The sequence below is a fragment of the Epinephelus moara genome, chromosome 7 (genome assembly GCF_006386435.1).
Source record: "Epinephelus moara isolate mb chromosome 7, YSFRI_EMoa_1.0, whole genome shotgun sequence".
Classification (NCBI taxonomy): Eukaryota; Metazoa; Chordata; class Actinopteri; order Perciformes; family Serranidae; genus Epinephelus; species Epinephelus moara.
In genome coordinates this window covers 8094171-8109538 of record NC_065512.1, presented here as the reverse complement: position 1 = coordinate 8109538, position 15368 = coordinate 8094171, and the positions used below count along the sequence as shown (strand labels likewise).

General features: G+C 42.0%; 1 protein-coding gene across 2 annotated transcripts; it reads right to left on the bottom strand.

The window, feature by feature from the left end:
* Positions 1-84: 84 nt before the first annotated feature.
* popdc2 (popeye domain containing 2) lies at positions 85-15368 on the bottom strand. Of its 2 annotated transcripts, none has more exons than XM_050049229.1 (4): positions 14523-15368; positions 8453-8561; positions 5537-6110; positions 85-1958 (listed from the first exon to the last, which is right to left on the bottom strand). In XM_050049229.1, the coding sequence occupies exons 1-3, from the start codon at positions 15014-15016 to the stop codon at positions 5586-5588; spliced, it is 1128 nt and encodes a 375-aa protein (XP_049905186.1). In that variant the 5' UTR covers positions 15017-15368; the 3' UTR covers positions 85-1958; positions 5537-5585. The 2 variants fall into 2 exon arrangements, with proteins under 2 accessions (XP_049905186.1, XP_049905187.1); XM_050049230.1 differs by having other exon boundaries at positions 5678-6110.

Sequence of the window (15368 nt, the reverse complement as noted above, 5' to 3'; positions counted from 1 at the left end):
ACAGAAAACAAACTACATCTTCACTGCACACAAAGAGCTGTATGAAGAAATCATGGCCCCATGAACAAAACACAGACATCTTCATTTTAGTCCCATCTCTGTATTTTGGAAGTCAATAACAAGACAAATAATGCAGTTCACAGTTTACACGTGTATTAAATATTTAACTAGTTACAAAATTTAAAAAAAAAACAACAACAACAACATGATGTACAGGCATCCAATATATCGCCAAAGAAGAACAAAGAGGTTCTCCTACAGAAGAATTTGACATTATTAAGGGTGCATTCAGAGAAATAAGCTAAACATGACCAATGAAACATGAAAGTGAAATGGAGAAAAATTCTAGTTCTAGAGTTCTAGAGAAATATACAAAACTATTTTTTTTACAGGTCTCGAAAGGATAAAGAATTGAGTATTATACAGGCCTGCTGATTTTCAAGCAGTTGTTCAGTCAGTTCAATCCAGAAAATGTGTGGTAACCTCACTAATTTAAATCAATATTCTTTCTTAACACTGAGTTAGAGTTGTGGGGAAAAAAACACATCAAAAGTCAAATCTAACATCAAGTCATGTGACATTCAAAGTTTTAACATCAAATATAAGTGAGATGAAAACCAGATTCATCCGTTTCAGTATCTCAGTATCCATTTTTATTACATGAAATAACAGACATTTAATATGCTGGTGAAAGCTGTCCCTCTGTCCTCAGTTCCAGTGACACTTAATAAATAATCTTGGATTTAAATGGTAGTTTATTAGATGTGGCAATCTGCAAGTCAACATATTTAATTGGACAGATGTTTCTCTCTGATAGCAGCTAAAGAAACACACAGTATAAATGTTCCTTGAGCATTTTATTGCAGCCCATTTACCAGGAAAAAAAAAGTTGCCATTATATGTATCTACAAACTGCTGATATGTTACATTTGCACGTTTCATACGAATCCTATCAATGTTTCTAAACTGAGTATATGAGCTGACTCTGTCATCAGGGGCTGAGGGGGGATGGTGGGTGGTGTGACACCTAGGTGAGAGGCCTGTCAAGCTGCAGACCACTTTATGTTTCACCAACAAACAACAAAAGCTGTTATTTTTTAGCAAGTAATTGATGTGCTTCCAGCAGCTTTTTAGGCTCCAGACATGGGTGTTTTGCAGTAACCTGTTGCTGTCTTTCCACCAGGGGATAGAACCAGGAAAAGTTATGTTTTACCAAAACATCAGTGCATTTCCTGTCAGGATTGTGCCCCCAAAAGCAGATATTTACAGCCCAAACACGATCTTTTCCCACCATCACCAAGTGGTTTTTGTGCTGAAACCTAAATGCACTTTCACCACAGCGTTGTTCAACATAATAACGTGTAAATGTAACACCTCCATTGTTTGCTAAAACGTGCAATGCCAACATTTTTTTCTGGTGATTGGGTTGTTTATTGAATCACTCAGCTGTTTGTATGAATTGTAGATTTAAATCTTAGATGCCATCGTCATTAAAATTCTAAAATATCTACAAGTTTAATTTAAATTGAATAAATATGGTGCTTTAAGATTTTAAAGCAGATTTCAGAGTTTCATGATGCTTCAAATCTTGATAAGAAAACTGCAAGCACAAAAGATTTGCATTTTGTAGGCAATAAATCAATTTAAATTATTATGGTTATAAATATCAGCCCCCAAATATTGATATTAGCTGCTTTATCACTGAAACTGTAATTTAAATAGAGCGAAGAAAAAGCTTCTTGGTGTTCAGGACTCATGGTGTTAGCTGAGGTGAGAAGAGAGAGCGAGGAGGAGACAGTGTTGGAACAAGTGACATGTGACACATTCATACTGCTATACTGTAGATAATACGAGTGTTTCCAGGAGAGACTGTTCTCACAGTTTGGGAGTGTCGGTGGGAGCCAGCGGCGCTCTGCCCCTCTGGAATCGAGGCGGTAGACTCCCGTCACTATCACCTCCTGCAGAACCAACATGGAAGCTTCAATTAGGAATCTCATAAGCACACAGTAAACTCTACTGACATCCTGATAACGTGACGTACATGCTGTGTCACATCGAGAATAGCAGAATGAACGAACTGTGCTTTAACCACACAACGTGAGCAAGAACTGAACACAGGGTCAGGGTCAGGATAACCAGCAAGCAGGCCCCGGGACATAAATGAGCTGTGGGCCCCATCTGAGACCTCCATCCACACATTCTGGTAATACATTTAAAGGGGACCTGTCATGCCCATTTTTAGGTTCATGCTTGTATTTTGTGTTTGGAACATGATTAGATGCTTCAATGTTCATAAAACACTTTATTGTCTGGAACAACACTTGCTGGAACATCTGTTTTCACTCTCTGAGATGCTCCACTTTAGCACCTCTCTCTTTAAGCCCAGTTTGCTCTGATTGGTCAGCTTTTTGTATCTATATGTCTCTATACTATCATTCATACAGTAAACCAGCCTGAGAATGACTTTAACTGAGAGTTGCTGCACTGTCTACCCAGCCGTGTCACATATAGGTGTGTCCAGTTCTGCCTGTTACATGCATTGTCTTCTTTTAAAATACACCTTTGTTTTCACAGGACATTTACCGTTTACATACAGTCTCTTTCAAAATAAAAGCACTACATCAGTAAAATTCAGTAAATAGACGGATTATTTTCCCTTAGACAACGAAAGCACGTGGTTAGGGTTAGGAAAAAAGAGCAGGGTTTAGCTTTATAATCTTATGGGACGTGGACACCACCCTCCTGGGTGAAAGTCAGTTTTTGTTGGACCCATTCACCACAACTCCCGCCCGCCCACTCGGACTTTCACCATCTTATCTTCTTCGTTCTTGTCCTGCCAGGTTTCCCTCTGATGTAGCCAAACGCCATTGAACTATAATGACGACCGGTCGCGTCTTCTTCGTCTTCAGTCGGACTTCAGAGTCAGACTGGGTTGGTCTATCTTGAAAAATCCCCAATAAAAGTTTCTAAACAAAACTGGACATGCTTCAGAAGGAATATGATCCAAAGTCATGGAAACATTTACAACATCAGCAACCAAGATCACATGTTTTCCTGACGTTAGCATGTAGCTTCATGGAGCAGTGTCGGCTACCTGATGTCAACACCTTCGTCCCTGAAGCACATGACCAAAAAGAAATCTGTCACGAGTTAATGTCAGCTTGTAGCCAAAGTAGAAAAAATGTTTGGAACAGAGTATCCAGAATGGTCTGAAGCCTGAGGCTATTGCTCAAGGGATTCATTTCACATTTGTTTACCTCATTTGAAACTTTGGCCATGTTTATTATGAACATCTGACATTGTAACATTATACTGTATATATGTCAGAAAACAAGGAAAAGCATGATAGGCCCCCCTTGAAGAATATTTACAATCAGGGTGCCCAGTAACTCAGTGGGTAGAGCAGGTGCCTCATGTACAGGGGAGAGGAGAGAGCTGCAGGAGGAGGGTGTATTTTCAAAATCTTTTTTCTTTTTCCAAAAACTGCCTACCCCAGTTTTAAGTACATGTTGCTGGTAATACTGTATGTTTGTATTTTTACTTATTTAGTATTTTTACATAGCTGTATCGCTACTTAACTTAAAGTTATGAGATATAAGTTCTTCTTCCTTCACGTCTGAACTGAAGCTGTGTTACTTCTGACTGTGATAGATTTGACCTATTGCTTTACAGCCGCCCTGCAACCCAAACCCGACTCTGACCCCACCATCCAGCTATGAAACGTGATCCTCCACCTGTGATTGGGTGAGGGCTGCTTTTGGGATGGTGGGAAGGCAGGCTGTGGGTGAGGGGTGGAGGGGGGAACAGATAAACTGACAGCCAGTGTCCCCAGTGTGGGCACGCTGGATTAATACCATGGTACTGCATTTTTTTGGACACCCCCTAAATTTCCAAGAACACAGAACACAGCTGCTGCCTGGCCGACCTCAAGCAGTACTGAACCCTTACATACACATACACACACACACACACACACACACACACAAAGTACAGCTACACACAGGACCTGATCAACTGTCTGACACCACAATGATCCCACTCTGTGCCCACCACACTGAGCGGATCTCTTTTATCTGAGTGAATAAATTTAACTGTGCTACTGTACCAAGACAAAGCTCAGCCAGAGCAAACAGTAATGTAGAGCAGCTGGCTGGGAGTCAGCTTTAATCTTAAAGTGTTGTTTGAAAATAGGATAATAATCCAGGTAAATCCCCAAATATGAGGAGGCCAGCTGCAGTGAACTCTGGCCACCATTCTACAGCTACAAATAAGTTCGGCAGTTCCCTAAAAACCATTAAATAAAAACTATTGAAAACTATTTTCTAAATAACAATTTGTGTCTTCACTTTAAAAATGCAAAAGACAAAGCAGCCAAAGCATCAGATCCTCACAAGATGAAATAAATAAGTGCAAAATAGCCTGAAAACTAACTAAATTAATATATTAATCTGAGAACATGACAGCTGAGGCTGGACATTGATTAAGTATTATTGTGAACTGATCATATCATCATTTTATGAAATTATGTTGTCCAAAGTATTAGCTCCAAACAAATTATGATTTAAAAATGAGTAACAGAGGTTTTTGTTTGACAATAATAGTACTTTTACTTAAAGCGATAGTTTGGATCTTTTCAAGTAGGGATGAATAAGGTACTGATCTATGTCAGTCAGCACGCCCAACACATTCTCACTCCGACCTTGTCACATATTGATGTGCGGTCATGGACCTTCCACGTCCAGGTATGTCGTGAAAGGTACCCTGGGTGTGTTGGTTGCTGACGTTCTGGGACGCTGTGTCAAAGTCTGCATGTTACATGCATTGTCTTCTCTTCAAATACACTTCCGTTTTCTCTGGGGTAAAAGTCGATGTAAGTTGGACCCATACATCACACCTCCCATCCGCCCTAATGAGTCTGTCGCTGCTTTAACCTTCTGCTTTAACGTTCGTTCTCGTCCTGCTTCGTTTCCCTATGACACTGCCAACCGGACGTGTATCATGCTGATGTTAAAGGACAGCTTTTTTCCGTCAGTGTCTGAAGCCACAAGTCACCGCCCAAGTGCCAGATTTTTATGACTTAAGAGTGAGAACAGGTTGCGCTCCCAGTTTGAAGAAGCAGCTTGTACTGCCATGAAAGCTAAGCAATGTAAAACATATTTTACCAACCTGAAATAAGATTTGACATCAGTTTATGTGTACGCTTCTCAGTTTATGTGTTTTGTAACTGTGATATATAATCTGCAAATTGATATAACTGTAAAATACATTAATTCCATCTGAGATGTTGCAGAAATGAAAATACTCAAAATGGACTGAAATCAAAACTGTATTTTAATAAATGTACTTGGTGACTTTACACCATTTTATTTTCCATATTGTCAGGAATATATTCATGTTTACACTGTAATCAACGCCCAGCCCTACACTGTGTCTCACTATAAAGCTGGGTTAGTAAGAATTGTGCACTGCAAGCCACCCATGCACAAACACACACACCTCCACCACCCCATGCCCTCCGCCCAGGTGAGGTACTTACATGTAGCTTAAGTGGTGACCCCGTGTGTTAGCTCCAGCACCCTGCCCCTCTACCTCAAATAATCCCTCTCACTGCCATAATCCTTTAAGGAGCCCGCCACATCAGCAAAGTCCTCCAGGACCAGGCTGGTGGAGTCCTCACCAATGGGCAGCTCGGGGTCTGACGCCCAGGGGTGCTGATAACGGCCATGCTGGGGGGCGTGGGGTTCATCCAGGGCGGTGTTCCTTGGTCCCTGCAGGTGGGGGGGCTGAGGATGGGTTGGATCTGACATTTGGTAGGCTGGTGCCACGTCTTCACCATGGTGTTGCTCCTTACCGCTGCCACCTTCACTGCCGCTGCCGCTGCCCTGCGAGGAGGGGGCCAGCACGTGGTAGAGGCTGGGCAGGCGGATGTCCAGCAGCACGCCGCTCTTAATGTAGAGCTTGTTGTTGAGGTTGTAGAGCTTCTCAGCGATGTCGTAGCCCAGCATGATGGAGAAGATGCGGGCGATGTAACGGTCCTTTGACATCACCAAGTAGAGGCGGCGGCGACGCCATGAGATGTAGCGGGAGTCTTCCTCTGCTGTCATGGTCACCTGGGGAGTATGAATAAAATACCTGGATGTCAATGTGTTCAAGGCAGCCTGTGGAGTTTTTGATGACTTGTACCAGTAAAAAGCAACGTTTTGGGACGCCAATTTTGATTGTATCCAGGGAACACATGAGGAATAAAGTACTTTAGGAATGACATTTTTCCACTGGCCAATACGGAAGTTAGCTTCACCCTGCTTTTCTTGTCAAAAAGCCTACATTGGATTATTCCACCGAATTTTGGATCGCTGCAGAAAATGCGTTTATGATATTTATTTCGCTCTCTTACCTCTGTCGAGAGCTTCTCTTTATAAGGGCATTTGTCTTGTGGATGTACTTATTGAGCATAGCGTTGGTTCAGGGAGGACACAATGTCAAGCTCAGCTCACATCCCAGCTACATCAGCGGATCTCAAACAAAACTGCTCTGGCCTGCCTACTTTTGCAACCCAACTCCACAACAGCTCCTCCTTTTCATGCTGTGTCTGACTTATCAGTGTTATTTCTGTTTGTCATTGATTCTGCTCTGTTCTGTTTTCCAAGGCGTCTTTGCTGCTGCTCTCCTTGCCTTAAGGCTTTCCACGTAGGCACATGGAAGGGCAGAGAGGTGNATGGTCACCTGGGGAGTATGAATAAAATACCTGGATGTCAATGTGTTCAAGGCAGCCTGTGGAGTTTTTGATGACTTGTACCAGTAAAAAGCAACGTTTTGGGACGCCAATTTTGATTGTATCCAGGGAACACATGAGGAATAAAGTACTTTAGGAATGACATTTTTCCACTGGCCAATACGGAAGTTAGCTTCACCCTGCTTTTCTTGTCAAAAAGCCTACATTGGATTATTCCACCGAATTTTGGATCGCTGCAGAAAATGCGTTTATGATATTTATTTCGCTCTCTTACCTCTGTCGAGAGCTTCTCTTTATAAGGGCATTTGTCTTGTGGATGTACTTATTGAGCATAGCGTTGGTTCAGGCAGGACACAATGTCAAGCTCAGCTCACATCCCAGCTACATCAGCGGATCTCAAACAAAACTGCTCTGGCCTGCCTATTGTTGCAACCTGCCTCCACCCCAGCTCCTCCTTTTCATGCTGTGTCTGACTTATCAGTGTCATTTCTGTTTGTCATTGATCCTGCTCTGTTCTGTTTTCCAAGGTGTCTTTGCTGCTGCTCTCCTTGCCTTAAGGCTTTCCACGTAGGCGCATGGAAGGGCAGAGAGGTGTGCTCTCTCCGCCTTAAGGCATTCCATATAGGCATGTGGAAGAGCCTTTCTCGGTAGGCCCAAGGGAAATCAGAGAGGCCCCAGAACAGAGCCATACTGCCAAATATAATACTGCAAATGGAAATACATTTTTATTGGACTAAAGAGTTCCCTGACTAAAATGCATTTCTGTTGATGAACACTTGACAGATGATTAGACTGGCAGCTATCGTAGCTACGGATGCTCATCCTTTCAAGATAGTGGCACTGCCTCAGAATGCTCCACGATTACCAATCCCTATATTTTGGGAAATACATTTGCTTTCTTGCCAGATGTAAAGATTGATTCAACTCATCTGTCATTTGAGTGCAAAGCTGGAGCCAGCAGATGGTTAGCTTAGCTTAGCACAGAGACTGAAAGCAGGGGGAAAGAGCTTCTTTTAAAAATCTGTCAACATGCTGTGAGTTTTTATGCTAAGCTAACCTAATGGCTGTTGCTTTGTACTTAACAAATAGGCCACATTTTAATTAACTTTCCCCATTAATAAATTCCTCTATTTGAGAGCTACAAAAATGACAAACACTCCCAAATTACAGCATCTCAGATGTGAGGATTTGATGCTCTATTTGTAATTTATTATAGTCTAGTATAATCTTTGGGATTACACCTGTTGGTCTGATAAAAAATATAATATTTAAACACATAATCATACATCAATATGCTGTTTTTTGCTATTTTCTGACAGTTTATAGACAAAACAGTAATAAGTTAAACCAAAAAGTAAACAGCTGATTGATTGATAATAGAAATAATTGTTGGCTGCAGGCTGTCTTTCTGTTCGTGCTCTTCATAGATCAAAGTACCCAGCACAGCATTCCACTTTTTAAACTCTGTTAAACCCCCCAGGCCTTGTTTCTACTTTAACTGACCAATCATAAAGCCACAGGATATGTGAAAGACAAGAGGACACCTCTTTGTTCAGCTGATCAATCAGTTACTCAAGAAGAACAAAATAAGAGACAACTTAATATCCATGTCTTGGTTTCTTGTTCCAAAACCTTCAATGGCAGCGCTTCAAGTTACTTTTTACTCTTAGAGTTGATGTTCTGCCACACTTCAAGCCTCAACAAATTATCTGCATGTACCTGGAACTTTCCCTCCTCGTTTGGTCTGAGAGACTCCCACTCTGGAGAATCCAGGAACTGGTGTCGGTGGATGTAATGCAGAAACTGTCCCTCTAAAGACACGTTGATCCTAAAGGAGAAGACACAAGGGTTAAAAAGAGAGACAGGGATTAAGAAGTGATAATGAGAGCAGAGGGACAGAGCTGGAGGTCACTTTGCAAGTAAATGTTGGCGTGAATATCTCTGACAGACATATCTATGGACAGACTGAAGACTATAGAGTTTCTTAAAGGTTCTGCATGTGATGCTTAGGGCATTCATATGGCAGCAAACCACAATTTGTTATGCAAAGATAAAAGTGGAGTAATGGCATCCTGAGCGGTGTTGCATCTAACTCTGTGAGCCATCAGAATCTGTGACCCGGCCGCTTTACCCTTACCCCACTATCTGTGTGTGTGTGTTGTAATCTTTGCTTCTCTGTGATTTGTTATGGCGAGCCAGTCCGGCCACATGTGCATGTGTATTCCACCGGCTAATTACCTCCACTCTGCACTATGTTCATGAGGTGGTTACTGCTGATTGTCGTTGTGGAAGCATAGCACACACCCTCTAGTTCCCCCTTGGTTAACACTGTAAGCTCTGTCAGCGCTGTTTCCATTTTATAGTGCTGTTTCTGGAGTTAGCGCTGTTAGCTGCTAGCCGCCACTCAACTACCTCCATGTTGAGAACCTTGTGCAGACAACTCACTCTCTCTGAATTTCACTTTTTACTGAGCCAGCAGCCAGCAGCTAATGATGCTAACTCTGTATCTATATATCTATATCAGTGCTAAAACTACAGCAACGGTGCTGAAAGAGCTAACACTGCTAACCAGGGGGAAACCAGAGAATGGGCACTACGCTTTCCCAATAATGGTATGATGCAGTACTATATCACTGTCTACCCACACAAAGTAACTAAAACTGGCCTTACACTGACAAACCACAACACTAAAATGCCCATACATGTATTCGTTCTTGATAAAAACAGAATAATGTTCTGTACACATCAGATAAACTGATAATACTGAGTTTCTTCTGCCAGGATTCCTTCAGAAATCATATTTAAAGACGTCGGGACATTCCTCCCTCAGAAGGAAGCTTTATTTAAAAAAAAGATGAACTTCCGCAGAGTGAGATAACCCAGCACACTAAACATTAAACCGTCATTGGATTACGTCAAAAGCTTCTGTTTTATCCTTATTTCAATGAGAGGTGAACGTCCTCATATCAACGCTGCAAACGATCTGCTTCATGTCAATCACCTGACATCTACCGAGAGAAATGGAAGTCCCCCTCAGGAAATTATTCCTTACAACAACTCTTTTCTTCCTCTGTTATACAGGACAGATGCTAAATGTAAAGTGGGAGACTTGCAAAAGGATAAAACAGTCTAATTTAATTAAAAGTACAAATACGATTCATGCGTTTGAAGAAGTTCTCAGATCGTTCATTTAACTTTAAGTAGCAATACCACAGTGTAGAAATACTCTGCCTTAATCAATCAGAAATAGGCTTACACTGGTATCCTGTATTCAGATGAATGCTTTTTAGAGTGTTTGTTCGCTATATGGAGCACATCTTTGTGGCAGAATCTTTATTTAGACTCTTCCCAACAATAGGTGTTAATTAGCAGCTATTTTGTATTGCAGTATTAATTACCCCATATGGCACTTCACACTGCCAGGGTTAAGGATTTCCACTGGGGAGCCCCGTGCTAAAATTGTCCTAGTACTGCTGGTACTGTTCTTTGTAAGTCGATATGGCCAAAAGTATGTGGACACATCTGACTTTTGGTTTGGAGCTGCTTTACTGGCTCTTAGATCCATTTAAGGGAAATCTTAAAGGGACAATTAACCCCTAAATCAAAAATTCACATTGTTCCTCTTACCTGTGTTGTTATTTATCAATCTAGACTGTTTTGGTGTGAGTTGCAGAGTGCTGGAGATATTGGCCATGGAGATGTCTAAGTTCTGTCCAGTATAATGGAACTAGATGGCACTCAGCTTGTGGTGCTCAATGTGCCAAAAATACGGAGAAACGAAGCAGTGGGAGTGCTGCAATCTGGGTCAGGAGAGATGCCAAAATGTAAAAATGTAAAGATTGTTGAAAAAGTTTGTTTCCAGAGATGGTGACTACTATTACTCAAGATAACCCACAGACCTTGTTGTGAGCAGTTTCATGTAGGAACTATTTTCTTTCTACAGAACTACACCCACCAACCGTATCACCGCGCAGAAGGAAGTGTGCATCTACTCATGCACTAGAGGCTTGTGCTCATGACAGTGCGGCATGTAAACATTAATGGCACCACCCTCGGCTGAGCTGTAACTTTAGCTAGCTCAGTGGTGCTTGATGAGCTAGCAGTAGATACTAGCACAGAAGGAAACATGCATCTACTGCTAGCTCACCTAGCACCACTGAGATACCTAACATTCAGCCTGCTCTCACCAAAAATACAACAATATAGGTCAAGTGTGCAAGCAGCTTTTTACAACCGAAATTTAAGGTTTATTGTAAGGCAGTGCCCTCTTGTGGCCTCAGTAATTGTTACAGGAGCAGAGGAGGAAGTGACGTGATGTAGCATAAGAAGAAACAAAGTCAGTGTAATGTCCAAATGTTGAAGAAGCCCTTACTAGGTGGACAGGAGTGCCATAGAAGGAAGTATGCATCTTAGGTCTGTACTCACAGCTCACCCAGCCCCCAGGAAGCGCACAGGACTTTGAAACCAATTTAAGATAGTGACCAAACCATGGAATACAACCAACAAGATGCCATGGGGCCCAAAAAGACTTTTCCCATTGACTTACATTGTAAAAGAGATGTCTGTAAATCAGTGGACACATTTTTTTAGCACCACACCCCCCATGAAATGATTGTTTCACTATCAGGATGTGATCCATTCTGTATGATAACATTTCGAAAGTCTAGAGGAGCAGCACGATTGGGATCAAGTTGCACGTTGCACTAAACTGGAAGTTAGCAGCTTAGCCAGTGAAGTATTTAGTGTGCTTGCCTCGGAGGCCAAATGATGCAGAAGACACGGATCATTTTACATCCAAGAAGCCAAACTTTTTTGGCTTTGTGCACCACTGAACAGGAATAATGTGCATTTTGATTTTCTGGTGAGCTGTCCCTTTAATTCTACAACACAATAAAATTTTAGACATCCAGAATTTGTGGTAACAATCTGAGAAAGACCTTTTTTTGTTTCAACAGGACAATACTCTCATACACAAAGCCAGGTCCATAAAGAAATAATATTTCTGAGTTTGGTGTGAAAGAATTTGACCTGGGGTGAAGTGGAATGTCAGACCTTATAACCCAACATCAGTGTTGGACCTCACTAATGCTCATGTGGCTGAATGCGACCAAATAACTGCAGCCAGGTTCAAACATCTTGTAAAAGTCATCAGGAGCAGATTAATGCCCGTGGTTTTGGAATGAGATGTCTCAGCAATCACATGTTCATGTGTCCAGATACTTTTGGCCATGCAGTGTGGTCATACCAAACAGGAGGTGGTTGATTAATGAAAATATTAAGTAACATATATAAAAAAAACATTATTAGCCTTTGCTTTGTGTGTTGTTTCAAATTTGTCTCATACGCTGAGCTGTCAGCTGCGTGGCCAAACATTTAATTTAAGATGATGATGAATTTATGAGGAGCAGTCGCGTCCACTGTCCCAAAGTACAAAGGTATCATTTAACCAGCTGGCAGAGTGTGGAGGGACGGCACATGGGTGAGTCACAGACGAAAATACTCTGTTTACAACATTTCTCTTGTGAAGGCTCCAGCACTGTGAAATCTAATGTAGCTCTACTCTGAGGATGTTTGGATGAAGAGGATACGTTTCCTGTGACGGTTACATGCTGCCAGCAGCATGAAAGAGTCCGAAACAGGAATCCAGTTCTTGGATTAACTTTCTTTAAAACAATGGCTGAGGGGAGTAATTTAAACCAGTAAGTTCAACAGTATATATCTGTGGTACAAGTGAGTGGGCATCTTTTGTTTTAGCTTCTGTGACACTAAAACCTTTAACAAAATGTTATACTACAAATTCTACTGTAAACTAACTTTAAACTTCTTGGTCACAAAACTCCCATAACTCGTAAAAGGTGCACCCAATAATGCAAACAATAGTTATACATAACACTGTGGGAAGCTTTTAGTGCTCAGTTTTTGTTGAGAGTGTCTCAAAAAAGGGATGGTCAGTTTTGAAGTACTTGTACTTTAGTTAAGTATTTCCTTTTACTGCTACTTCAACTCCACAACATTTCAAAAGGGAAATAATATACCTTTTGCTTAACTGCATTTATCTGACAGCTATAGTTGGATCAGAACTTGACATACAAAACATAAGATCATCTTATTAATAGTATGCTTGAAGAAAAATGTAAAATATTCTTCAACTTAACCATCTCACAAATTCATCTAGTTATTCAATTTTAAAACACTCTGAAATGGACCATTTGGTAAATTTGACGAGTAGGATAAAGGGTTTTACTGACCTCCAGTGGTTTAACTTGACACCTAGCTGTTGTGATGTAACAAGGGTTGTGTCAGTACGCTGTGGCATCACTGTTGGGTGTTGTACTTTGACATAAAGCAGCCATGATATTTTCATATTAACAATGGATCAAATGACTGTGTGTAATATGAAAGTAGTTACTCAGAGTGATGAAGCTTCAGATAATTAGGCCATCACCGGACTCTGCAGTTCCACTCAGCCTAACTGAGCGTTTTAACGTCTTTCAGCTCATTGTTTTGGCTTTTTGGGTGCAACTTTAACTAATCTGGTTCAGTAATTTATATTTTAAGACATAGCAGGCAGCTGCTTTCAGCAAAAAGCTCTAAAAACCAGCCTAGATGTAAATGTCTGCATTGTACGTTTATGCAAACCCCAGATAAATTACATTTGTACATTTTATAGGTATCATATCAACGTTTCCAAAGTGACCTAGTATGCCTTGAGTTGTCTTTCCACAGGGGCTAGTGCCACAAAAAGTGGTTGTTTTTGACCAAGACATTGCTGTTTCCTTCTGGAAAAGTGAGTATTTTAAGCCAAAACATGACAAGTTTCATGGTTTGCAGAAATGTATGATGCCAAGATGTATTCTAGCAATTGGGTTGCTAAAAACCCACGGCAGTGAGAAAAAGTTAGTGACAAGCTGGTAACCATAAGGCATTTTTGGACTGGAGGAACATTTTTTAACAGTTCTAAGAACCCCCCTTTTATTGTGTCCACATCACAAGAACTAGGAACAATCAAAGTTGTTAGAACGCCATTTTGAGGGACTTTTTAGCTCCTATTTCAGACTAGGTACTCTCAGGAACTGTGAGTAACGTACACGTAGGTGTAGACAACAGACCTTGTCACATATTGACATTTGGTCATGGACTCTCCACGTCCACATACGATGTACAAGGTACCCTGGGTGCGTTGGTTGTTGATGTTCTGGGACTCGGTCAAGTTCTGCCCGTTACATGTATTGTCTTCTTTCAAAATACATACAGTCTCTTTCAAAACAGCAAAAACACGTGGTTAGGTTAAGGAAAGTAGAACAGGGTTTGGCTTAAGAATCTTACGGGACACAAACACCTCTCTCTCAGTTGAAAGTTGGTGTTTGTTGGACCCATCCACCACCACTCCCGTCCAGCCCAGGTGGGCTTTCTGGACTTTAGCCGCCTTAACTTTCATCCTTGTCCTGCCGCGTTTCCCCCTGACGTTGCCAAGCACCGTTAAACTATAATGGCTCCATATGTGTGCTTATGTGTTTGCTTGATGTGTAAATAAGCAACTGTTTGCTAATACGTCCGCTATATCAACTACAAATATGATGATAGTGTATGTGAGGTGTTGTGTTTGCAGCTTGTTTCCATTGCTGCCAAATGGCAAAGTAACTGTGTGAACTGTATTATTTTTGCATTGTGATATTGCTACTTCTAGTTGAATGTGTTGGCTGTAATTTGTGGAGACACGTCTGTTGTGGTTTGCATTATGTAGTACAGGTGTGTAGTTGCACACACACACACACACACACACGCCCACCTCCCAGACAGCAGAAAGGAGAGACGATCGATGGGCGTCTTGCCCTCCACAGCGTACGTCTCTCCTGCCTTCAGCTCCACCACCTTGTGCTCAAAGGCGCCTGCGATCTCCTTGAACACCTGGATGGGCACACCCAGCGGCAGGTATACCGCCTGGTAGAGGGAGGTCAGCTCCTCACTGCGTATGCCCTCCTGGTGCAGCCGGTACAGCAGGTGGCAAATCTGCACAAAGCAGGCCAGCAGCAGAAGCAGGTTCCAGGTGAAGACGTCCAGGCCGCACATGGTCAGCCAGCCCCACAGGGTCAGGCACACGAAGGCGGGGGCCAGGAAGCCGAAGATAAAGAGGCACCCGTAGGCCCCGCTGCCTCCCATGTAGCCCAGGAAGAGCATGGTGTTTCCCAAATGGTAGATGGCTCCCTCTGTGTTGTTGCTCCAGCCATCGCAGACGGGGGGAAGGAACAAGTTGTCCAGCAGAGTCGAGTTGTCCGTGCTCATGTTTGTCTTGAAATGACAGGCTGAGGAGAGGCTTCTTACGCACAAAACAAACAAAGAGCCAAAAAAAGACTTCTTATCCAATGAAACCCTGGAGCTATTTCTGTCCCGTCAACATGTACAACTAGATGGTTTGTTTGCTCAAAAATAAACAGCTGATACTGACAGGAGAATGTCAGAAGTAAATGTTTGTTCCCTTGGACTGCACTGGAAAATTCTTCAATGTGAAGAAGTTCTCACGACTCTCTTTGGTGCAGAAACACAGCTGGAATGGGTTTCTTCTTCTTCTCTCATTATGCGTCCCTTCCTCTTTTCTTCCTGTCGTCTCTCTGACTGTGTCTCTCACCCACTGGCC

Excerpts from the sequence above, each read along its gene's own strand:
- popdc2 (XM_050049229.1), bottom strand. The coding sequence starts at position 15,016 with ATGAGCACGGACAACTCGACTCTGCTGGACAACTTGTTCCTTCCCCCC. Across the intron at positions 8,562-14,522 it reads TCCTTTCTGCTGTCTGGGAG|GATCAACGTGTCTTTAGAGG; the intron begins GTGGGCGTGTGT and ends CTTCTCCTTTAG. Across the intron at positions 6,111-8,452 it reads ACGAGGAGGGAAAGTTCCAG|GTGACCATGACAGCAGAGGA; the intron begins GTACATGCAGAT and ends CATACTCCCCAG.